Genomic DNA, 26,925 nt, shown 5'->3' with positions numbered 1-26,925 from the left:
CACCTAAACATTTAAACAAATTTGAGGATTCAAGATTGTGCTACATGACTTCAAATGTGTGTCCACTGATGCATGAAAGCACATGCCCCCTCCCCCATGTTGTAACATTCCCTACAGCATCATAATAAAAGAGCCTAACCTCCAATTCTTTTTCATCAAAGTACTGTAGCCACTGAAGGGGAACAACTTCATTAAAACCATCAAGGAAAGCTTTGGTTTGTTCTTGTACTCCTCGAGAAAAACGCCACTCTGTCATTAAACTGAAAATAAAGAAAGGTATTTGAAAATAGATTACTGTTAAGTTAAAGGATTAAAAGCACCAAGAATTTCTAAAGTTCCTTCCTTTCTATAAATATGTGTGTGTGTGTGTACACATATATTAATGTATATCTATCTACACACACAAAAAAAATTTAGAATCAACATACTTCTCAAGATAATCAGTTCTAGCACATAAGTAGCTATTAGAAAGGACATTTTAAAAATAAGAGGTTCTTCATTTATTAGTAAGAGTCAAATTCTAGCACTAATATTTCCTCACATATAATATCAACTACTGTGAGCTGACACAGGAAGGGAGTTGCTAATCATTTAAAAGGCTCTCCTTGTACAATGCATTTGCAAGGAAGAGTTGAGGCACTAGATCAGGGATTCTCCAGGAACTTCCAATGAAATCTGTTTACATGCCCCATGCCTGTATAGGTTTATGGCTTTAGAAGCCTTAAACCTAGATAACAGGTTCTTTACATGCTGGTTTGTTGGAGAGCATGAAGATTTCCTAACCAAAACAGTCCAAAAAAATCAAGGTTGAGGGGCTGGGGTTGTGGCACAGGGGTAGAGCACTCACCGAGCACATGCAAGGCACTGGGTTCGATCCTCAGCACCACATAAAAATAAATAAATAAAATACGGGTATTGTGTCCAACTACAACTAAAAAAATATTTTTAAAAAATCAAGGTTGAAGTGGAACATTCTGAGAAGACATGTAAAGCATCCGTATAATAGGGAAGCAGGATAAAGAAATAAGAAAGAAAATCTGTCATCAATACAAAATCTGTATTAGAAGCTTCAAAAAGGAGATGAGTCTGCAGAAAATCTTCTGGAGAAACAACATACAGTATCTGATAAAGAGAGGTCACCAATAAGAGCAGGTTCTATCTCTTTTTGTGTCCTACAGGAAGTTGCTCCATATCCTCAACTGTACCTTTCTACTCCTCCTCTTCCATTTGTCCACAAAGGTGTTCAGACTAAATTTTCTCCAAAAACCCTTATTTCAACCCAGTGACTTAAACCACTGTTTGTCTTCTGTTTAGCACTGGACTTATAAGACTAGGTTACATTCACTGTCTCCACTTTCTCACCTCCTGTTCATTCAAATTTTGAACCTTGATAATTTAGCTTCCAATATCTCTCCCAAGAATTAAAAAAAAAAAATTATATTTATTTTTTAATTGCAGCTGGACACATACCTTTATTTATTTTTTTAATGTGGTTCTGAAGATGGAACCTAGGGTGTGCACATTTTAGGCGAGTGCTCTACCACTAAGCCACAACCCCAGCCTCAATAAACTTTCTTTATGAATGTCACCAAGGAACTTCTAATTGCCAAGCCCAATGTCTTCTTTTCAGTGTTCATGGTACATGAATGGTCTATATCCCTAGATATTAGCATTCTAAACTCTTGCAATTCTTCCCAGGTCAATTAATGCCATTTCTAATTGGGCTTTGGTGACTCTTAATTGGTTCACACTATATTCCATTAACATTGGTGTTACTTAAATCTCTACCTTCTTTTCTCCTTCAGTTGTTCACTCTCTAAAAAATGATATTTTCAACTACTACAGTTTCAAGTATCACAGAAAAGCCAGGAATTCTTTGGCTTCCCTCCTTAGATGAAGATAGTTATAAACTGTGTCTCCTTGGATAATCCTGTTAACACAATCCACCTGTCAACCAAACCATAAACCTCAACTGTCAAATATCTCAAATTACTATTCTTTCCTTCACTATATATAATCAATCATTGAATCTGCACCATTTTGTGATATCCTCAAAAATCCACTCCTTCATTTTTATCTCTACTGCACAGGCCCTATCTCAAGCCTACAATACCTTACTACTTTTTAACTAGTATTCTAGTCTCCAGTTGCTCTCTTACCCTATTCATCTTCCACACAGATGCCAAAATTAGTTGTCCAAAAACATTCTGATGATTCTACCTTGGTTTGTTTATAATAACTATTTATAATTTAGAGCAAAAACCTTCTTCTCTTAGAATAATAGTTTTCTTAAATTGAGGTGCAACTGACTCTTATGCTAGAGTGCTACGTAGCCACTATTTCTCATCATCTTATAACATCCTTAGAGCATTGTAGAATCACAGAATAAACTATTCCTTTAATATCTCAATTCCTCTGCTCTTGTTCTTTTTCACCTTCCTAGCTCTTGGGCATCATTTTAGACCTAACTTACCCATGACATTCTATGAAGAGCTTTCCTGGCCCTCACAGGAGAATAAATAGCTTCTTTCCCACTTTGGATTCTGACAAAACTTCATACGTATTTCTACCATTCATTTACTCAGATGTGTTCAGATCCTATTTTGTGCACCAAAAATAAGATATCACAACTAAAAAAAGTATTATCACATAATTTTTAAAAGCAAAACTAAAAACAAGATTAAAGATTTTGTTTGAGATGCACACAAAATCCTCTAAAAACTGTAGGGATTCAAAATTAGATTATTATGGCTGGGGATATGACTCAGTGGTAAAGTGCTTGCATGAGGCATGCATGAGGCCCTAGGTTTGACTCCCAGCACAATACGGAGGAAAAAATGGGAGTTCAAAATTAGATTATTAACTCTTACAGTAGTTACTATACAAGTAAGATTTTAAAATATAGTGGTGACTTTTCAGAAATCATAAAGTTCAAAGTAATAAGTACTATAAACCTCCTATGATGAAATTTTATTTAAGCTGCTTTTTGTTATCTGAAATCATTTATATAGCATTTTTTGAATGCTTAAGTTGTTATTTAATAATTACTGTTGGACTTTGTAAAAATCTTAAGGCTTCACCAACATAAAAGCCCAGTGTTTTCTTTGTGAATGTATTTTCTTAAAAATATTATAATAGCTTTATTTTTTCCAATAGCAATAATAAATGCTCATTACATAACAAAGTAAAACAAAAAATACCTCACAAAGTAGAAAGCCATACAAACAAGAAAATCAATTATTGGTAATTTTTCTCACTAAAAGCAAAAAAAAAAGGTAGCAAGAGACCTAGAATATCATGCTAAAAAGTCTGCACTTAACTTCGTAAACAGAGAGATGTGAAACTGAAAGGCCATAACAATTTACAAATAAAGAAGGGAAAAAAGGATTGTTATGATCTTCTGGGGGAAAGCAACATGGTAATATCTATTAAATACTTTTGACCCAATAATTTCACTTTATATAAATCTATCCTACAAAAATAAGTAATAATATGTGTGGACTCATACTTAAGGACATATCCTCCTTCCTTGTTTGTAGTGGCCCAAACAACACAATCTGAATGACTCTTGGAGTAGAAGTGACTAAATAATATAAAAGAAATATACCATAATTTAGCCATTAGAAAATGAGATCTATTTCTACTGAGGTGAAGGTCAGAAAAAAAATGAGCTACAGAGTAATGTGTATGAATATGATCCCATTATTGAAACAAATACAACATATAAAAATCTGAAAGGAAAAAACAAAGATGACAGCTAGAATCCAAGTCTAAAAGGATGAAAATGGTAGTGTTATTAATAAAAATAGGTCAAGAAGAGATAATATGTAGGAAAAAAATGAGAATTTTTATTCTGGACATGTTAAATTTCAGATGGGTCATTGACTGAGTAGTCAGGAGGTAGCAAACTACAGCCTTACCTGGCTGGCCATCTTTTAAAAAAAAAAAAAAAAAAAAAAAAAAGATGTTTCAGATAATATTTTGTGATATACAACTATATGAAATAAAATTTATTTTATTGGAATGTAATCACATTTCCTGTTTATAAGTTATCGATGGCTGATTTTGCACTGTCACCAGAGCTGAGTAGCTGAGTAAGAATGTATGTGGCCCACAAGCCTAAAATATTTAACTACCTGGTCCTTTCCTGATAAAGTTTACAATTACCTGGATAGCAAATGGATATTATTTCTAGAGCTTAGCTATTACTTTAATTTAAAAAATGAAGCCACGGTAGCAGAACAGAAAAGCAGGCTAAATAAAGAGTCTTGGAAAAACTCCTTTGTTTAGGAAATGGAAATTTAGAGAACTATTAAAAGAGAAAGCTAAGAAAATCAGGAAAATACAGTATCGTGGAATTCAAGAGACTACAAGGTTTCAAAATAGAGGTTGTGGTGAGCACTATTTAAAGTTTAAGTTAAAAATGGAAAAGTGACATGGCACAGAAATAAGCATTAGACTGACAGTAAAAAGCTTAGGTTCCAGATTTGGTTTTGCTTATATCAAACAAAGCCTAATAACTTCATCAAAAATTAAGGGGCACATTCCAGGTACGGTGGTGCACACCTGTCATCCCAGCGGCTCGGGAGCCTGAGGCAGGAGGATTGCGAATTCAAAGCCAGTCTCAGCAAAAGCAAGGCGCTAAGCAACTCAGTGAGACCTTGTCTCTAAATAAAATACAAAATAAGGCTGGGGCTGTGGCTCAGTGGTCTAATGTCCCTGAGTTCAATCCCTAGTACTCCGGCCTTCAAAACCAAAAAACAATTAAGGGGCACAGTCTTTGCAGAGCCACTATTCAGCATCTACATATTCTACAGATTTGAATCTGGACAAAGGCAAATGCCTTTTAGCAAATGGTAGTAGGAAAGTAAAGGTCATCATGTATTCTTATTTCAAGAACACTGGTACTATTTAGAACTTCCTGAAGGAGAGAGAAAAGGATAATATTAAAGTCCAGATAGAGAATTTAGTTCCAATGTGTCTGTTAAATTCTAGAAATTAGACTCAACAATGTATATCACCTTACCCAATATATTCATCTTTGTTCTCCTCGGTCACAAGGATATTGGAACCTCCCATCTTTAGGTCATGTGAAGTAACTTTCCCTAAAATTTCCATGTCAACAGAAAAATACATTTCTAAGCCACATTCTTCTATGTTGTTGTCTCTAGGTTAAAAAAAGAAAAAAAATATTAAATTAACAGAATGTGTAAATGGGTTTCAAGAAAATGCCTTATTGAAAAAAATAAGTTTTTAAACCTTATCCAGATAAGGGAGTTATAAAATTCAGTATCAATAGATTCCAAATCCTTAATAGTAAGTTTTTTACTCAGCATACGCTTGTAGAATGGTAAAGAAAACCCGGTATCGATAAACTTTCCATGAAATAATGCCTGCCAGGAAAAAAACAAAAATATTTATTTAAAATTTGCAATAATTTAGAGCATAATGATAATATGAGACTTTATAGAAAAAAATTAGGACATGAACAGCATAAATCATGAAAATTAAAACATAAAATGCCAAGTATAAAAAACAAGAGTTCAAACCTATTTCATGGTCAAACACTTAGCTGTATAATGCACTATCAAAACTAAAAATTGTATGATAAAGAACTTTACTACCAATCATCCCTCACACTTTCTTATAAATTAACCTAACTGAATGCAGAAATGAAGAAGGGCCCTGTATAACCTTAAGGACTCTTATCTCATTCCTTTCTTATTTTCAAAGGTTCCTGCAAGACTTCCATAATCACTGTGCCTTAACTCCCATTCACTACAGCCAACACAGAAAGAAACCCCAGGTTCCCAGCAATTTTTGACTCCTTGGGGTTCTTAAAAAACAAACAACAACAACAAACACTGAAACTATTACCCTATCATTGTATCTCAACCCCTTCATGAAGTGATTCTCCCCTTACTCAGTTTAGATTCCCTCATCAATCATTAAAATTACTTATCTGCATATGAAGTTATATTCTCCCCTTATTCAGTTTGGCTTCTCACATCAATCATTAAAATTACTTTATCTGCATACTTTCAAACCCCACCACCCCCGCTCAATTTCTAGCAAAATCCCAAGGCTAGCTAAATTCAACTCTCAGTTTACTCAATACCTGTACCTAGGTGGTAGAACACACTGGAAATGCATATACAAACTAACTGGTTCACGATCAACAATCTGAAGTTGAAGCTATGTGTTGTCTGGCATTTACTCTCCCATGCTCCTAAGATGACTAATTTAGTTCCTCCTCTTCTTGCCTCAAGTCCTTTTCTTCTCACTCCTCACTTTGAATTGAGGATCTTAATTCCTCTTTCACCAAAAAAATAGCAATCCGAAAAGAATTTTTTGTGTCCCACCAAATCTGCTCGTTACTAGGCTGGGTCAGTACACACTTATTATAAATAAGGTTACTATTACTTCTCTGTGTACTTCTCTGTGTACCATTCCTTTTCTTCCTACTCAACATCACTGTTCCAATATTCCTTGTATTACTGACCTCACCAAATTCTTTTCATTCCTATTTGATCATCCCTGTCAGCAATATAAATGCTTTATTATTCTCCTCCTGTCTCTAATCCAGACCCATTTCTAGTTACTGCCCATTTCTCTATGATCCTCTACAGCAAACTCCTTTAAAACATACGTTTCTGTTTGCTCTCTCTTCTTCCAATCTCTCTTGATTTTTTCCTCATCAATCTTTCCATCCAACCGCCCATGAATATCTTTTACCTTCCCAAATCAAATGGTCAATCTCTAGACTTTTTCTCGCTTGGCCTAGCAGTAACTTGACAGGATTAATCATAGCTCCCTTTTTTGTAACACACTACCTCTTCCCTTGTCTTCTAGGAACTACTCCTACTTGATTTTCCCACCTCAGCTATTTTGTTCCTTCCTTATTTTCTCCCCAACTTACAAATGTCCTTGAAATTCCTTAAACAATCACAGCCTTCTCTACATGCCCAGAACTCCCATATGCCTCTCCCTCCCTCAACCCAGATATTCCCTCAATGCCCAACTTATATATACAACTATATGTCAATCCATATCTCCATATGGATGTCTACAGTATCCCAAATTTAGTAAGCCAAATCCTGATTTCCTCAACACCCCAAATTTTCTTTTGCTGTCATTTTGCCTATTAGGAAATAGCAACTGCAAGTAAATACACAGGTCACGAATTTTGGTGCCATACTTTACTCTCTCACAGAGAAAATCCTAACCTGCCAGAAAATACTTTTAGCTCTAACTTCAGAATATATCCAGAATCCAAACCACATCCCCTATATTCCACTGCTATATCACACAAATCCAAGTCACTGTCATCTTTCAACTGGATTATTGCCAATGGTCTTCCTGCTTCCACGCTTTATCTTTCCCTGCCCCAATTAGTCTTTCTTCTACACAGTAGCAAAGTAAGTTTAATAAAATTTAAGTAACATGTTACTTAGTTCATGTTACTCACTGCCTTTTACTGAAAACCCTAATGTAAATTTTCTGACATTCCTGCATAGTATTTAATTTCATCTCCTACCACATTCTCATATATTCTGCTCCAGCCATGTTGGCCTGTTTCTCAACAAAGAATGCACTTCCACCACAAAGCCTTTGTCTTGCTATTCCATGTGCCTAAAATGTTCTCCAAGGAATAACAAAATTAAATCCTGTGCTGTCTGCATGTTTCTGTTCATGTGTCACCCATTAGAGACCTCCTTTTATGACATTATATAAAAGAGCAATACACCCTTTCCCTGAGCATATATTTATTATTGTTTTCCCTCTTACAGGATTTAGATTCCTAACAGTAAGGAATGTGTCTTCTCTTCAAGAGCCTAGATTGGTGCTAGGCACACAATAAATATTTGCTGAATGAATGAATTGATAGTCCAGTGTAAATAAATACAAACACTTCTCAAAAGACAATAATTCCACAAGGGCTTCTTCAATGCTCTGAAATTTTCAAAAACAACCACTTATTAGATAATTGATTTTCCTTTTATCTATAATTAGGCTTTACTTTATAAAATGACTTATAAAGATGTGCTTTATAAATAATCCTCATATTCATAATCTTAATTTCATACAGACACTCAATATATGATTATATTTTGATAATTACTTCCTAGGCAAAACTCCATGGAAACAACATATCTGAATAATAATTAATGCTTATCTTTGTCTTTTAAAGTTCTCATAAAATACTTTCAAAATAGGGAAAATTAAAATAAAATACCAAAAGGTGGGAACTCACCATTGCAATAAAGCGACCGATGAAACAGAAATATGAAAGATGGTCCGGATTAATAGTTGATGCTGGATTTATCTGTAGACAATAGTTGTTTTTGCCTGCATACTCAAATAAGCAATACATTGGGTTCAAAACTTCATGTGAGAGCAAGAAAAACCATTCTCTATAAGAAAATAAATCAAGATTATTTTTTATTATTCATATATGGGAATTTAAAAACAAGTCTTAAATATACCCATATATATACCGTGTGTGTGTGCGTGTGTGTGTGAGAGAGACAGAGAGAGAGAGAGAGAGAGAGAGAGAGAGATTATGCTCACTAACCTTTAAAGTTCTACTGTACAATTCCTTAGCCTTTCTATAACCTGATTTTCCATTCAAAATTTACCTGTTAGTTTCTGCATTGCCAAACCATAAATGCACTGTTCATCATGGATACATGCTAAATTCTACACCACACTTTCATTTTGGTTTTTCTCAACTTCAATTCAACTTATAGATCCCACTTTATCTCAGTTCAGTGTAAATCCAACCTCATTCATTTCTGAAGCGATTTCAGTATATCATCTATTCAGCCACTGACTACTTTGTGATAACATCCTCAAAATTTTATTTATTTTAACCACATGACCTATCCCATCCACTAGAGCAAGCTCCTCAAATGCAAAAGCCATGTCTTTATGTATTCTTTGTATCCTAAACTTCCTAGGATCTATACACCATAGGTTTTTCTGTTTGTTTGCATGGTCACTTGTTTGTTTTTGGTGGTGCTAGGCAAGCACTCTACCATTGAGCTATACCCCCAGGCTCCACAATGGGTTTTAATAAAACATTTGCTAGTGAAACACATAGCGTTGCTGCTATGGAACAGTTTTATTTTGTTGCCAATGCCTTAAAAATGAAATTATAATTTTAAAATTATAGTTAAATGTGTTAAGAAATTAAACATGATAATATATGAATTATATTCCCTCACTTTAAAGTCTAAGAATTCAACTAGATAAGAGATTAATAATTCATATCACAAAATAAAACTCAATTTGCAGAAGGTTCTTTTCAACAACAATTTCTTCTAAAGCCAAATTTCAAGCTCAAATGATTACAACAATCAAAGAGTACAGGGGCTTATATTCTCTACTTAACCACAATCCTCTGTTCCTCATTACAGCATTGCTAAACTTAATTGCTTTAAGTAAGGAGACTTTCTAGACACATTTTCCTAGTCTTAATAGAGTGGGTAGTACTGAGCACTATAGTGAAACAGTTTTATGCTCCCTTAAAGAAGAAACAGCTACTAAGATGCAGCCAACTGATGCAAGTAAAAAAGTGGAAATATGGGTCTATGATTTTAAAGAAAAGTCAGAAACTTAATTCTTAAGTATAATCTGGTGTTTAAAAAAAATATATTATCAAGTAATTTACAAAATTTAAAATCACAATGAGGCATCTCTATGCAGGTCATCCGGTTACTTCAGATCACTTTTAGTAAACAGCAGCCCAGAAAAAACAAGTTCACTCAAAGAATGGCCATAACATGACACCTAACCGTTGCCTTAGCAGAAAAGAAGAAAAAATTCCTAACAGGAGGCAGAAGAATTAATTTTCAACATGTCCTTCTCTACAGTTTCAAATAAATTGAAGAGACACAAGAAGTTGAAAAAATTTTGACACAACAGATGAGTCAGCAGAGCCTAAAGAAAATAGTACAACTACTAATGAAGAAAAATCACATTAGAAGCAGCAAAACATGGGGCAATACTGCACACAGTGACATGAGGACAGGCTTCAGAAAACTCAAAATAGAGAAGCACGAAGATAAAAATGATTAGAGGAAGATGACAGACAAGTAAGACTGACAAAGGAGATTCCACATACCCATGATTGATGTTCCTGAAGAAAAATGGAACAAATGGAACAGAAAAAATATTCAAAGATATAATAGAAGAAAATTTCCCTGAAATTAAGGAACATCTTAGTATGTTCCTAAAAAAAAGATATAACATAACCAACAATGAAATTAATGAACTTCAAGGAAAAGAACTGTGTGGAACACCCAGAGAAAAGTTTCCTACAAGAGATTGGCTTCATACCATTGTAGTACTGACAATTCAGTGCTAGAAATAGTGAAGCAATGTCTAGAGTATTTGAGTAATGAATTTTGTGGAGGAAATTTAAATCTAGTGAGATTGTTCTCTGTATACAAAAAAGCAACAGAAAACATTTTCAAACATGCAAAGACTATAGGATATATCACCATGTGAACTCTTGAATAAATCATTTGATAATGAGTCTAGCCCAAACACATGAATTAAAAAAATTTAGAAATAAAAAAATCATGGGATAGAAAAACTGGCTATATGCATTAAAACTGCCAAAATAGGACATGTGCAATGGCACATACCTATCAATCCTAGCTACTTGGGAGGCTAAAGCAGGAGGATCACAAAGTTTTTTGAGGCAAGTCTTGGCAATATAGTGAAACCCTGTCTCAGGAAATAAAAATGAGTGGGGTGCAGCTCAGTGGTAAAGCACCTCTGGGTTCAATCCCTTGTACCACAAAATAAATATATAAATAAAAAGTTGTGGGAGGACACTGTCGAAATACAAAACTAGACCCAAACAGTTAAGGCAAATAAGGGTTCAGACAAGACTGCGAATGTTATAAAGTCAGACACTGGAAAAATCATACCACATTTCCTTACCTCTAAAATCTACCTTTCTTTTTAATGTCTGAACATCTCTGAAATTTAGAAAAATTCACAATAGATGTAATATGAACATTAATTGTGCTAGTGTTTCTTTACTGAAAAAGTTTAATGTTTTGAATGAATAAATATGATAGCATAAATAAAATTCTGATAGTCTCACTTACATATCATATTTCTGCCCTGACAGTTGTACCCGACTCTACATCACTCTTTGTTAGTTGTATTAAAATTGTGATTTCATAATTCTGTACACCAGTGAAATATGAGTTAAGAGAGTTGTTTCTGTGAAAAAACAAGTTGAATTCTTAGGAGAGATTTAGTGAGTGTTTTGCTAAAAAAAATAAATAAAAAGTGTCAATTTAGGTTTGTGTGAAATATGGGAAGTTATAGGTTTTTTTATTGCTTCACAAATGTCTATTGTTAATAATATCTTTAGTGAATGAGGAAAAAAGAAGAAATCTGGATTGAAAATACAAATATAAAACTAAAATACAATGTTATCACAGCAAAAACTAAGAAATAACCTTATGCTGATCCATTAATTATTATATCACTATATATGAAAAACTGTGTAACCATCTGAAAAAAAGTATTAGCATGTGTATGCATGCACTCTTTACATATATACTGACACTGAAAGATATCCATATATAAAGTTACAAATTATTATTTTCCCTTTTTTCATCATGGGGGATCACAAGCAGGCTTCCTGCATACTAGGTAAGTACTCTATCACTTAACCATACTCTTAGTCCTCTAAACAAATTCTTACATTTTATACATTGTATAATTAAATCTACTAAAAGCAGTAAACATATACCATTTTAATGTAAACACAAATTTACATATGTACATTTACATATTATACATATATGCAGAGAAAATACATAATAGGATAATTAAGAAAGGTAATAATAAAATTTACCTGTAGAATTGTACAAATATTTTATTTTTAAAAATAACGGTGGATTGCTACTGGAAAAAAAATACTCCAATATTATCACATATTTTTTCAAGCATACGTCTACTGCATACAATAAGATACACTTATTTCAAAGCTGATACATATTTTTTAATGTTACCTTGCTAAACCACCATAATCAAGTCCTTCTTCTCCTCTAAATATTACATATAATCGCCTCCTCAAGTCATAGGGTTTTAATGCCATAATCTAATTAAAATAAAAAACATGAATATTTAAACACTCATAGATGGGCACTAGTTACTTCCAAAACAATTCAATTTAAATTTAACCTGTATTTTCAAAATTACACATTTCATTATCTAATACAAAGATGCCTTTAACTTAAGAGAGAAATTTTTTTTTCATGGCTAGATATAATCCGTTAAACTTTCTCTGACCCACTTTAATATACTCTTTCCCCTCTTCTAGAACTAAATTACAGTTATACTTTGGGCTAGTAAAAAGGAAGAAAGAATTTGACACAGAAAGCTGTTAAAGTTAGAAAATATTCTCTTCCTTCTCACTCTCCAAAACCATACCAAAATCTTTCCTTATTTTAAACAGGTAAATCTTCTTGAGTAGCAACACTTATGAGGCAAAAGAACTTGTTCTGCACCCTACTTATACCAAACATTCTCTCTCTTGGGAGGAAAGTAACTCCTCTATAATCATTATTTCTATGATGATGCATTTGTACATAGAATAATATATATTAAGAAGGTACCTGTACCAAATTTTCATAATCCTTAGTACATCTATCAATGTTACTAAAGTAGGCTTTACTTTTCATATAAAAAAATGAATTACTTCCTTCACAGAACCAGAGCCAAGACTGGCAGGTCTGCATTAGAAACACATCTCTCTCTAGCAGGCCTCTCCTTTAGAGACAATAAGAGCTCAATCCCTGATTCTCCTAATAGACCATGATTCTCCTGCAGGACAAGATGGTTTATTATGAATTTAGATGCACACTTAAAATGATCAACACCAAGTTTTGATAATAGCTATTATCTATCTTGTTCCAAGTCCAACAGCTAGTAAAAACTAAGCTAGGATTTGAACACCTCTATGACTTTAGAGTGTTTTTATTTCATTTTGACCTGTACAAAGAATAAATAAAACCCCTTTGTATCTGAGTACAGGGGAAAGTTTGGTTCATCACTATAATACTTTGGAGTGAGATGTTTCATATGAAAAATTCTCTACTTAATCGTTAAAAAAAAAAAAAAGAAGTAGTATTCTGATTTTTAATCTTTAAAATTCTACAGATGATTCAGGAAGGCATACATACTACATTTATTCATTCATTCATGGTGGATACCTGTAATGTGCAAGGCACAATTCTAGAAACTGGGCAAAAATGCTGTAAACAAAACAGTCCTTGTTCTCCTGGAGATTACATTCTGATAGGGGAGATGAATAAAATGTATGTAAGATAGTAGTTAAGTGTTATGAAAAAGAATATGGTACCATAAATGGCTAGAATGTGACTGTGAGATAGGTGAATGGATATTGCTATCTTAATATGCTCAGACAAAGTTGCTCTGAGACTATGACATTTAAAAAGAAACCTAGAGGAAAGAATGAACATTAGAGGTATTCATGAAATATTCAAATGGAATATAGTATCTTTAAACTTAATTTGTTAGCGTTTTCAAAACTTTTTGTATGATGTAGTAAATCTGTAGTCAAGTAAATAAATTTCAAAACAAACCACTTTGGAACAAGTTGATCTAATATTAGTAAGTACACATTTAAATTCATGATAGAATGATGGTTCTCTCAGTTTTAGTACCTTTACCTGTAAATGGTTTAAAATTCCTAAAACCCTAAAATGAGTACAATAAGACAACAGTATTATTTTATTCTGATAAAATCTTCCTTACCTGTTGGAAGGAATCTTCAAATAATGTCTGCCGGGACACATTGATCTTTACATGACTGGGTAGTGCATTAGACTAAAAACAAAAATAGTATCATATCATGTAAGCCATATAAATGTATAATATAAAGTAATACGAAACAATTATAAAGATAAGGTTTATTTACCACTGTAGTACCTGGCACAAATAACGAAAGTGAGCAAGTTTCCACCTAAAGCTGCGCTCATAAGCAATTTGTGGACCACCTTTTGTTCTAAAGAAAACAAAAAACAAAGTATGTATTAATTTATAATAAAGTAATTAAATAAATTAAATAAATATTTCATGCTCAGTATTAAGTGAGAGTATACTAGAGTCCTACACACAAGCCAGGAATATTATTTGCTGGGAGAAGAATAAAGGTCTATTTAGTGGGCCAACAGAGGTTTGGATCATAGGGCTAATACAGCAATAGGACACAGATGTTCAAAAAGAGGGAGACTGCATATATCAGTGTTAACTAATAATTGAAATATTAAGGTCTACTGAAGGCCATTTCAAAGAAAGCCTACATTAATCCTTAAATCTGAGAACAAAATCTCTATTTTTATGAAAGGAACATGGAAGGCAACTGTATCACATCTTAAACCTAACCTGAACAAAACACATATTGGAAGAGATAATAAGCAAAGCAAAATCAAACTCCTAGGAACAAGAAGTGACATTCAGGTCATACGGCTCAGTTGGTCACTGAGACAAAAGGCAATGTGAATGGCATTTAGAAATGAAGGTTTTATAATATGGTTTGACTCACAGGGAGAAGGCTTGGGTCTCTTTCCTACTGAGAATCTAACAGGTTCAAAAAACTTTTATCTTAGGGTACATTTTAGTTATCCATTCATCCAACAAATATTTACTAAATGTATGCCATGTACTTGGCATACTTCTAGAAAATTAGAGTATTAATTTTTAATAAATAAAATGCCTTTTTTGATGGAACTTCAGTATTAGTAAAGAGGAAAGAAAGGAAACACAATGAATAAGTAAACTACAAATGGTGTGTGTTAAAAGGGGGAGGTAAATAACTTACAACTTCCTAAAGGGGGAAAAAGTCTTATTAAGAGGACAAAGGATAAGAAGTGATATGGGGAGAGACTTTTGCAATTATGAAAAGAGTATAGGGTTCATAGACAGTGAGTGACATTTGAGCAAAAACACAAAAAGAGAGGGCATAAGCTATATGTGTATTTAGAGAAAGAACATACCAAACAGAGGGAATAAAGGCTAAGATTCAGAGGTGGAAGCTTAAGATGTTCAAGGTATAGCTAGGTGGCCAATGGAGCTAGTTCAGAATCAATGAGGAGAAAATAGAGATGAAGCTTAAAAGTTAACAGGGATCAGATTCTACAAGGCCTTAGAAGCCATTTTAAAAACTGCTTTTTTACTCTAATTCACATGAAAATCATTGCCGGGAGTTTAGAGTCTAAGGAATGACTTTTTATTTAAAAAAAAAAAAAAAAAAAAGTTTTCCTTCAATATAGAGAACAATATAACATCACAGAAGGTGTGAGTAGAAAGCAGAGAGAGCAAGGACCCTTATACTCTCCAGGTGACAGACAATGGTAAATAAACCAACATGGCAATATTAGAAGTAATAAGATACAGCTGGGCTCTAGAGATGTTCTCAAGTTGGGAACAAAGAAGAATGATGGAGGATGAGTGCTGGGAGACAGGTAGATGTGAAGAAATTTGCAAAAGACTTCTTATGACTGCTTCTATTTTCTTAGTGATACAAAGACATAACACCTCAGAGTAAGGATGAAGAAGAGATCTATCCACTACTTCAGGAATCTATTTGGGAAATTCAGTTTTGTTCAATATCTCACCCTCATTTTGCAGCAGTATGATATAAGAGCTAAGAGCACAGATTCTGGAAACAGCTCTATTACTTGTCTTATAACTTGGTAGTAGGTATACTCGCTATACCTGTGTCGTTACTTGATAAAGAAGAATAACAATATCTACTTCAAAGGCAAGAGAAAAATGAACTAATATATACAAAGTGCTTGGGATAATCCTTGAATGTAGCAACTACTATGCATATATTTGTCAGTTATTTTATTACATATAATATAATGTAATTAAGGAATTCCATGCCAAATCCATTCTGGTATAGGACAGAACAAAGATAGGTATTTTATGACTTGTGCACATTTTCTTGAACCAAAAGGTAAAATTTGTTGCTAAACTGAAGCTACACTAGAGACTGGACCTCATGTCTTCATTAAGCAGCATTTAAGGAGAACAGGTTTTCACTTACACAGATGATTTCCCATTGCGAGGATCTTTGAATGTTGTTGTTCTTGTGTTATGATCCACAAAGTACCTAACACCTTCCCTAGTATATCTAATTTCCCAGCCTTCTGGCAGAGGTTCTTCATTCTGTAAGCTAAAAGAGAAAAGTTAAAATCACAAGGTGAATATTTTGTAAGGATTCAAGACTCACTGATTGTTATCTACAGATGCATGCAAAATGACTATAGTAAGTATAAACATACCCTTGAGTTCTGGGGTCTTCCCATTGGGTTGTTTTTGTATTATGATTCACAAAATAAACCCTGTCTGTTGAATCCACTCTTTTTTCTAAAAATCAAATAAATAAAGTGAGCATAGCATTTAATAAGTATTTGATATAGACATATCTTACAGACATTTTTACCAACATCATATCAGCTTACCCCAGCCTGGTGGCAAAGGTCCATATGGGTCATTTTCTGCAGCTAACATTGAAGCCTGATTGGAGAAGGGGTTGAGAGAAAAAATCAAATAACAGCATTTTAACAGAAGAGCAGAAATAAGCCAAGCACTTGGCAGAATCTATAATTCTTAAAAAATATAATAAAGATGAAGATAAGTATATCAATTTCAAGACACAGAGTTCTAAATATGTCGTAAGAGCAGCCTATCAACTGATAAGCTTTTTAGGTTTTTACTAAAACAATTTAGAAATAATACACTGATATTGGTATTTTCATCCCCTAGTCCTTCTATAATCATCTATAAGGGTGAGATGAGATGGTCAAAGAGCACATAAATGGTGTTTAAATGAGGCAATATTATTTGTTTAAAAACACAACAACTATCACAGTACTCTTTAAAATAAATGTCCTTTAATAAAGCCAATATTAAACTCCAGATTCATCTTTATAGAAATGAACTTTTATTTTTACTTAGTATTTTTGTATATTCAAACATTTTAAAAAACTTTTCCATGTATGCTTATGATTGCAACTAAAAATATGTTCTGAAGAAAATGTATTATCTCTTAAATTCTAAAAGAATATAAAAATAATAACCTGAAAAATAATTTCCTAATGATAAAGTATATTGATGGATATTTTTTATTCTTTTCACAGATATTGCTAATTGTACTCCATGAGCATTTTTACTCCTAGCTAGGTAACCAATCCACTGTTTTGTTTGAGATAGCAATGTATCCATAAGAAATATTTCATTCCCTGTTTCAATCCCTTAGTTGAATTGGTAAAGTGACAAATTCTGGCTACTGAGTATAGGCAGAAGGTCAAGGTGAGGGTATGCCTCACTAAACAGGCAAGAACTTGCTACATAAAACCCAGCTAAAACAATTCCCCTTTCCCTTTCTTCTTGCTTAACTGTGGGAGTGAGGCTCAGAGGGCAGCAATTCCATATGTTCAAACAAACAGGCATGATGCATAATAAGGATGGGTGAACTAAAAGGCAGAGAGTAATTAGGTACTTTACGGCACTACTAAGCCAATGCAGTATTCCTCTTAAACTCTTACCTGAGATTTGATGTTCTACTGTGATAAATAAACCTCTTTTTTTTTTTTTTTAGTTGTAGTTGGACACAAGACATTTATTTATTTTTATTTTTATGTGGTGCTGAGGATCGAACCCAGTGCCTCGCACATACAAGGCAAGCGCTCTACCACTGAGCCACAACCCCAGCCCCTAAACCTCAGTTCTTTTAAGGGGATTTCTGTTATTTGTAGAACATACTTCTGATTCATAGTTAATACTTAATTCTGCCTTGTTTCACCCAAGGTTCATGCATACAGATAGGTTCCATAAATGAACAAGATAAATTCACACAGTACATAATTTCTTATTTACAAAGTACGAGTTGAGCATTCCTATTCAAAACTCTGAAATCTGAAATGCTCCAAAACCTGCAAAAATTTTGAATGCAAAATTTACCAAAAAAATTCTTATTTATTAAAAGACTGACTAGGAAATACCTTGAAATACACTATATAACATTTTAGAAAATAACTAAAGTACAAAAAGAGCAAATGCCTGAGAGAAAAAGTTGAGTTAACATCCTATAATTTGCTAATTACCGAATAGAGGTATCGTTGATTAAACTGTTGCATAGCTCCCTGCAATTGGTTCCGCTGAGATTGCCACTGTTCAAAATTTCGAACAGACTCCATGGTAGGCCGCTGCCATGTTGTTGTTCTGGTGTTATGATCCACATAATAAACTCTTCCACGATCATCAACTCTTCTTTCCCAACTACCACAAATAAAAACAATAAAAGAAAATAAAATACTGTGGGCATCGTGGCACATGCCTATAATCCCAGCTATTTGGAAAGTTGAAGCAGGAGAATCTCAAGTTCAAGTCCAGCCTGGGCAACTTAGTGAGATCTTGCTTTAAAATAAAAATTTAAATAATTGATGTAGCTCACTGCACAAGGCCCTGAGTTTAATGCTCAGTACCACACAAACAAGCAAATGAAAAAAAGAAAAAAAAAGAAATAACAAAAAAGGGAAATTTTTAAATTTTAATACTTCACTCAGAATGATTTAAAATCCTAAAATAAATTTTAGTCTTTAAAAAATCTATGAAACTATAAAATATTTTAGCTATAAAATATTTGTCATTCATTTACCATTCCATAACTAACATAATTTCTAAACACTGCCTAAAAGAGAGGTCATTGATTTAACAGTTTCAATCCTACTACCCTTTCTCCCCCACTTTTTTTTCTTTAATAAGCATTTACTGAGAGTGCTTAATGTACACCAAGCAATCTGCCTTGTGATCACTGCCTACATCAGGATATTAAATGAACTGAACCCTTTTTGTTGCTTCTTAACTAGCCCTCTGCTGTCACACTGCTGTCAGTTATCTTCTTGAACTGCAGTTAAAATCATTCCATTCCACATAGCACAGCTCTTTTGTATGACATACAAATGAACCCATCTACTTTTTCAGCCTCATCCCCCTGAGAACATTCAAGGGCTCCCTGAGAGTCAAAGTCACTACTTCCTGCTGGTTCCAAGAGTGTTGTGTTTCACGCTGTCATTCTTTTATATTCCATGAGAACAGAATGGCCTTCCCTATTCCTCTACCAACCAGAATTCTACTCAGGCTCCATCCAGGGTTCAGTGCATCTCTCACCTTTCCCACACATCTGTCATTAAGTATACTATAACTATTTCAGAATCCTTTCAAAAACCAATTCTAAATTCTTTCCATAAGCTTATTACTAAAACTAGAGTAAAGTCAAACCATTTATATACACAGTTCTCCATAGATAGTAATCTAACCTATGTTATATCAAAATATTTAATGACATAAGAGATAATAGACTAGTTCAAAATGATGATCTAGAAAGATGACTATAAGTGAACTTGTATTACATTATAGAGGGTTTTAATAAAAAAATTATTACATATTAAATAATGTTGAAGCTTCTAGGCTATCTTTCAATGTCATGCCCAAACTGCATCCTTACTAACTTTTTAATTCTTCTATAATATTTCATAATACTGCACTGATAGCTATTTGAATTATACATTCCCCGCTAAACATTCTGCCTATGCTTAAAATGTTTTTTTGTCCTTGATAATCAAAATATCTAGTCCTTCCAGATTTCTTTTTGTCTTCCATATTTTAAAAAAATTCATTTTAGTATCAAATAAGACATTATCATACCTTATTTGATACTAAAATGAACTTTATATTTCAATAACAAACCAAAAGTTCATTTTAATTATGACAGGATCACCACATTATTGTCATTCATTTAAACCCACTGATAATATAACATGGGTTTTATTTCACTAAAACTACTATCCAAACTTTAAGCAGCTACTGTCTTTATCTTTAGAGCCTAATACACTCTATATTGTATTAAATAAATGTAAACATTACATGTATGAAAAAAGTACAACTGAATATACATTAAGATGCTACATTACCCTGGAGGTAAAGGTTGTGGTCTCTCCCAGGTAGTAGTTCTTGTGTTATGATCCACATAATACGTTCTACCATGAGGATCTTTTCTCTGTTCCCACCTTTAATAAAAATACAAAAACAAAACCAAAAGTAAACAACAACATGTTAAGACAATCTGAAAATTTCCTTACAATCAGGAAAATTACAAGCTTTACATATATAAAAACATATTTGTTTTCTCAAGTATTAGTGCTTCTTTAACTTCTTAATTATTCCCTCTTCATAATAGTATTGGAAACTCAAATAGTAATTACAGTTATAGTTATCAAAAGGGTGGAATGCCTCAAACTTTTAAGTTACTTATTTTCAAAATTATACATCATCAGAAAACAAACAAAAAAATCAAGAGTACAACTTCAGCCTAATATCAAACCCAAGGCATAAATTCATTAATATTCATTTTACTTTTGATTTCAAAAATACATAACTGTGAGACTGTAGCAGGAAAATCTTAAAGGAGTGAGTAGTGATAATACTCCATGAAAATTCTTTCATCTTTGGCATATAGTGTCTCATTGTTCACATCCATCCTGCTCTTGTTTCTAGTAGGGCTTTGAATTTATGGATATCATAGTTTTATCTTTTTCCTGTTCTACTTCAATCTCTCATTTGCCCTACTCCGATGTTCCGTGGGATCTGTTTCTTCTTCTCCACTCTTAATGTGAGAGGAGAAAAAAATAAAAACCTGATATTTCTGAGCTTAACCCTCTTGTTTTCAATTTTAAAGTAAAACAAATTGAAAATACTTTCCTTTCTCTTAAACACAGAAACCTCATCAACAGAGAAAAAGTTCTTAAATTATTTTCCAAACATAATCTTTATACACTAAGAGCATACATATTAAGGCTATTCCCTACACTAGGATATACCTACCGACTTACACACTTAAAATTACATATATTACACAAAAAAATTTCAATCCACACCTCAGTCACAAAATGTTGAGTAACTATGAACAACAAAGATCTCCAAGTTCATAATCACTCAGAATCATACAAGTTATTAAAAACACTGTGATATAAAATCCTATCTGAATATTCGTGCTATTCTGCACAACCAAAATATAGATATTCTGTATAAAACGTTTCACTAAAAATACATAACCTGAATCTTCAGATTAACTTCAACTGTTTCTTTTAATAAAAAGTTCATGGGAGCCCAGTGTGGTGGCACATACCTATAATCCCAGCAACTTGGGAGGCTGAGGCAGGAGGATCACCAGTTTGAGGAATGAGTAACTTAGCAAGACCCTAATAAGCAACTAAGTAAGACCTTGTCTCAAAATTTTAAAAAATTAATAAATAAAAAGGGCTGGGGATGTAGCTCAGTGGTAAAGTACCCCTGAATTCAATAACCACCCCCCCCCCAAAAAACTCAAATTTTTAAATTTCATGGGAAGAAAGAATTTATATAATTTACATGATTTTATAATTTATATAATTCATTTTAAAGGCATTTCAGGAAGACCGATAACATAGAAAAGTGAGCTATGTATCTATATAAAAGCTTAACTACCAAAAATAAATGAAAACCTAAAAACTTGATTTAATTTCAAGAGCTTCCTAGTAATAATGGTACTATGCTATTTTTAGGTAGTAGTTCCCATAATTAGTCCTTAAATTGTTATTGCTGTCCTATAGCAACATTCCCTGGTTTCAACTCTTTTTACATAAATACACTTTATTGGCTGGGCATGGATGGCACATACTTGCAATCCCTGCAACCTGAGGCAGGAGGATCACAAGTTCAAGGCCAACCTTAGCAATTTAGCAAGACCCCGTCTCAAAATTTAAAAAATAAAATAAAAAGGACTGTGGATATAGCTCAGTGGTGAAGTGCCCCGGATTCAATCCCCAGTACCAAAACAAAACAATAACAACAACAACAAAATACCCTTTATTATTTTAAGTCTAGCTTAATTTTATTCAAAATTATATAAACTTTCACATAATTTAATACACACCTTCATAATTATATGATTATATATACTTCACATAGTTTAAACAGTCTATTATAGACTATTGAACCCTTTGTGAAAAATAATACCACCTACTCTCTTTTGTTTCATTTTCCCCTCACATTTTCAAATGTTTTAGTCCATCTTTCTGGTGTTTACCTCTTTTTCTTATGAATATGCTTAACTTCTAGTACGACTTAATTTCAAACATAAGTACTAACTTCTCACCATGACAGATGAAGCTTTTCAGGTTGGTTTCCTGAACAAACATACTGACTACTTCCTCCTAACTACTTCAACCATATACATGCATTGTGCCTTTTCTCACAGTTATTATTACATCTATATAGACTCTTGATAGCTAAACTATGGAACATACCATGACTTCTTTAAAAAAACAAAAACAACTCTTAGCTGGAATACCTGTACCCTCTCATTGCCTTATTTTCTACATAGTTGTTTAACCACAAACACTTGTGTAGTTGAGTAAATGTCCTGTTGGAATGTTCTAACAAGACCCACTGCCTGGTGCCATCTTCTCTTTATCATGATGCTGACATTCCTTTCACTCCTCTCCTGGCAGACTGGTGTCTTATTTCTTAGGGAACTAAGGCTGACTCACGTTTCTCCAAAATCCAGTGGTGACAGTGAAAGACCTGAGATTCATGAAGAAACACAGGTCTTAGTTTCCTAATAAAGAAGACATGGGAAATGAACTTCTGGAAATCCAGGATGTCTGAAAATGCATTAACTGTATGTACACATCAACAGTATAGCTGGACACAAAATTCTAAGCTAGATATAATTTCCTTCAGCATTGATTCTGGTTCCTTGTCCACTAGCTTCTATATTGATTCTGACAAGTCTGATGCCATTCTGATATGAAACTTGCCATCTTTATCCTTTTGTTTTTAATTTTTGGAATGTTTAGAAGCAATAATCCTGGCTGCAGAGAGAATTAGATGTTAACTTTTCAAACTAACTTTCAATTACTCTTTCTGTTTATAATGTTATCTTCACCACCACCTACTAAGGATCAGATGCTGCCAATTCCTGAACCTTTCAGAAGTACCAATACACAGATTGGCTGTTCCCATTGACAAGCCAGAATTCAGCTCTCTTGGGTTTGCTCCAGATTACTGCGACCTCATGACAGACTTTGAATAGAAGCATACACATAAGCTATTTCTATATTCCTGATCCTCAGACACCATGAAATAAGGTGTTGTTCTAAAATGCTGAATCTTGGAGTAATCTGTTACATAGCAATAGACAGTTAAGGAAGAACTATATATTTAGCCCATAAGTACCAAAAAAGTTTGGCCTTTGTTTAGCTCACCAAGTGTACTAACAGAACCCAGCACTGAATCTGCTACTTTCAAGGTGTTTAAATGTTAACTAAATATTTGGTGACTGTGTGATCTATCTGTAATGACATGGTTATATGACCAAGTTTTAAAAATTAAAAACAGAATATAGTAAAATATGAAACAATTTTCTGAAAATAATTCTGCAATTATATGCAAAATAATAATGTATATATCTATTCTCTATTGTTTTTGCCTTCTTTAATCTTTCATTATAGAACCTGCAACTACCTGACATTATTAAGTAAGTTTTTAACATAAGTCACTGCCTGTTTGCTTGCTGAACCATACGTTCCACAGAACAACAGGTTTTCCTGTCTGTACACACAAGGCCTATCACCTGCCTCAGAGAAGGCTCTAAAATATTCTCTGCCATAATAAATATATAGATACCACTCTGGTTAGTAAGCCTAAGGATTACTAATGTTTTTTGCATAAATTAAATATTTTAGTCATTAATTTTATAATAAAAAACAATTTAAATATGAGGGAAAAGTAAACCAAGCCTTCCATGTACTTACTGGGCTATGAAACCATTTTCTAAGTTAACTGCAACCATTTCTAATTAACATTGAACAAATATTCAATAAGCACTTACATTCCAAGTCACTTTATTTTTTCCAAAAGAAGAGATCACTTTCAGATTTCAGTGTCTGTGTTCTAAATAGTATTCATCGCTGGCTGGGAATGTAGCTCAGTGGTAGAGCACTGGCCTAACAGGAGTAAAGCCCTGGATTCTATTCCCAGTACCAAAAAAGAAAAAGTCAAAGCAAGATGATTTCTCTATATGCTTTTAGACAGGCAAGTGTTCTGAACTCCTGTGTGCTCTTCCAGGTGGGCTCCTGAGGTCTGAAGCCTCAAATAATCAAAGAGGATGCTAATTTTCTGGCACCATCCATTGTTGATATGGGTTTGTCTCATTAGAAGTTCAATTACCTCTTGAGAGTCCCTTCAAGTTTCATTCTTTCTCTGAAATCACTAGACCAAATGCTGTATCTCTGGACTTTCATCTTAGAAGGATTTACTTTGGGGAGCTTATCCGAAATATCTTTGGAAGAATCAAGGGCAAAGTGTCTGTATATATCTCTCTCTCTCAATGCTGGAGATCAACTCAGTGCATCCAGTATGCTAAGTACCCTCTCTAACCATGGAGCAACACCCCAGATCCTAGCTTTAATCTATTTTCTTGATGAAGTCTTGCCCAAGAAAATGATGAGCCACACTGGCTTTTGGTGTCTGGTAAATGTTTTGGGGGAGAACATACAGATATTTATCTCTGGCATTGTGCTTATGATAATTAATATTTTGGAAATGTTTAACTTATTCAGGGTCTTGCAAAATTGTAGAAGCTGGCCTTGAATTTGTGATTGCCCTGCCTCAGCCTCCAAAGTAGCTGGGATTACAGGTGTGCACCACAGTACCTGGTTTTATGTAGTACTCACATGAAAAAGAGAAAAACTCTTGCTCTGCCCCCTACACTTTGCCTGAGGATTACTGGGTATACTGTGTACCCAGTTGCCTTCTGCCGACATTTTAAGGTTGGGTGTGGTGGCACATACCTGTAATCCCAGCAACTAGGGAGGCTGAGGCAAGAGAATTCCAAGTTTGAGGACAGCCTGGGCAACTTAGTGAAATCCTGACTCAAAAGTGAAAAATAAGAAGGTCTGGCAATATAGCCCAATGGTATAGTGTCCCTAGGTTCAAACCCCAGTAATGTATGTGTGTTGGGGAGTGCGGATAGTGGAATCTCAGGACGAGAATTCCTAGCCCATAGGGAAGAAGCCTGGCCAATTTCACTAACTATCCAGAGAATCCTACATCCCATCTCCCCCCATCCCCTTTGGTAAAAAACTTAGTGACTGGTGAAGAACTGGTTTTACAAATGGGGCAGAGACTAGTGCCTTCACATAAACCACAACTCAAGTTATTCTCTTTCCTACATTGCCAATTTCTGCCTCCACTCCTTATCAGCAGATAGATCTTTAAGTCTCTTCCATTTTATAAAATAGAACAAAAACTACCTCCAGGTTCTGTGATTTTTTGACCACTTGTATCAAGCTTTCCTCTTTCACTGTATCACCCTTCAAGAATTTTCTATCCCACTTCCTCCTCTTTTGTTCATTCCCAAATGACAGTAATCTGAATACAGCTCTCATTATTCCCTGAGACAACTTTGTTAACAAGATTAACAATAAATAACCTCTTTGTAATTATATTCATTGGGTGTTTTTCAATTCTTCCTTTAAGTTTTAGTAGTCCCCCATCTCCTGCCATGCCCTGACAGAACCCAGGGCCAGTGCATGCTCTTCCATCCACTGAGCTACCCTATGCCCTTCTCCCCTTTCAGCAGCTTTTGACCTCAATAACCATTTCTTTCACTGGCATTTACAAGCCTGATCTTTTGCCTAATTACTCCGTCAAAATCATTTAATGGAGCACTAATTCACTTATTTAAAAATTAAAAAATAAGTCCAGTGGAAAGAAAATAGTCAATAACACATAAATATGTATCATGTAGTAATTTTAAGTGTTAAAAAAATACAGATTACATATAGCATGCAGATTAAAAGCCCCCCACTCAAAAGAGTTTGAACTAATTCTATTTATAATAAGTTTTAGACCAGGGAAAACGAATTTACGGTAGGGAAAAAAATATGGAATACTGATTGCCTCAAAAGGGAGCTTGAGACAATTTTTTGAAGTGATGGTAATATTCTATGTCTTAATAAGGATTTATCAGAGTTTACATTTATTAAAATTCATCAAAACAGTACATGTGACACTTGTACTTGTCCTTCTATGTAAACTTCACCCAAAATTGTTAAGCAAATACTGAATTCTAGAGTTAATGATATGCATGCTGAAGTACTGAGGAGTAAAATATACTGATATGTACAACTTAATAGAAACACATTTTAAAATTAGATATGCTGGGCATGGTGGTACACACCTGTAGACCCAGCTACTTAGGAGGCTCAGGCAGGATAACCTCAAGTTCCTGGGCTAGCCTGGGCAACTTAATGAGACCCTGTCTCAAAATAAAAATAGAAAGGTCTAGGGATATAGCTCAGTGGTAGAGTGCTTGCCTAGCATGCATGAGGCCCTGGGAAGGAAGGAAGGAAGGAAGGAAGGAAGGAAGGAAGGAAGGAAGGGAGGGAGGGAGGGAGGAGGGGAGGGGAGGGGAGGGGAGGGGAGGGGAGGGGAGGGGAGGGGAGGGGAGGGGAGGGGAGGGGAGGGGAGGGGAGGATAGGATAGGATTGATTAGGTGGATAAAGAGATATGAGATAAAACAAGTCCTTAGGCAAGGGCATGCCTGGCAGAAACACTTAAATGCCACCACCAGGCTAGAATACTCGACTTCAGGATACCTCCCTGGTATATGTCATGTGGTAAAAGAGTAACTGGATGCCCTATAAACAACACTGCCTCTTCATTCTCTTGCCCCAGGTCCAATGCTCTATTCATTATTTCAATCAAATACACCATCACTCAGCTGCCTAAATACTATTCAGGGACAGAGAAAGACCC

General features: G+C 34.1%; 1 protein-coding gene across 5 annotated transcripts in view; it reads right to left on the bottom strand.

Annotated features, from left to right (window-relative positions):
* WWP1 (WW domain containing E3 ubiquitin protein ligase 1) overlaps nucleotides 1–26,925 on the bottom strand; it is a 105,587-nt gene that overhangs the window by 14,963 nt on the left and 63,699 nt on the right. For all 5 annotated transcript variants that reach the window (XR_014018763.1, XM_081265972.1, XM_081265971.1 and 2 more), the window contains 12 exons: nucleotides 20,037–20,132; nucleotides 18,168–18,342; nucleotides 16,524–16,578; nucleotides 16,344–16,428; nucleotides 16,106–16,234; nucleotides 13,984–14,059; nucleotides 13,810–13,881; nucleotides 12,042–12,130; nucleotides 8,255–8,414; nucleotides 5,260–5,393; nucleotides 5,027–5,167; nucleotides 140–260 (listed from right to left, as the gene is read on the bottom strand). Coding sequence is in view for 4 of the 5 variants with exons in the window: in XM_081265972.1 (XP_081122098.1) it covers nucleotides 140–260; nucleotides 5,027–5,167; nucleotides 5,260–5,393; nucleotides 8,255–8,414; nucleotides 12,042–12,130; nucleotides 13,810–13,881; nucleotides 13,984–14,059; nucleotides 16,106–16,234; nucleotides 16,344–16,428; nucleotides 16,524–16,578; nucleotides 18,168–18,342; nucleotides 20,037–20,132 (1,333 nt within the window). In the remaining variant the exon portion in view is untranslated. The remainder of the gene's footprint in view (nucleotides 1–139; nucleotides 261–5,026; nucleotides 5,168–5,259; nucleotides 5,394–8,254; nucleotides 8,415–12,041; nucleotides 12,131–13,809; nucleotides 13,882–13,983; nucleotides 14,060–16,105; nucleotides 16,235–16,343; nucleotides 16,429–16,523; nucleotides 16,579–18,167; nucleotides 18,343–20,036; nucleotides 20,133–26,925) is intronic.

The sequence above is a fragment of the Spermophilus citellus genome (genome assembly GCF_964194105.1).
Source record: "Spermophilus citellus genome assembly, chromosome: 14".
In the NCBI taxonomy this organism is placed as follows: Eukaryota; Metazoa; Chordata; class Mammalia; order Rodentia; family Sciuridae; genus Spermophilus; species Spermophilus citellus.
Note: the sequence above shows the minus strand (reverse complement) of the source record. Positions and strands in the feature narration are given on the sequence as shown.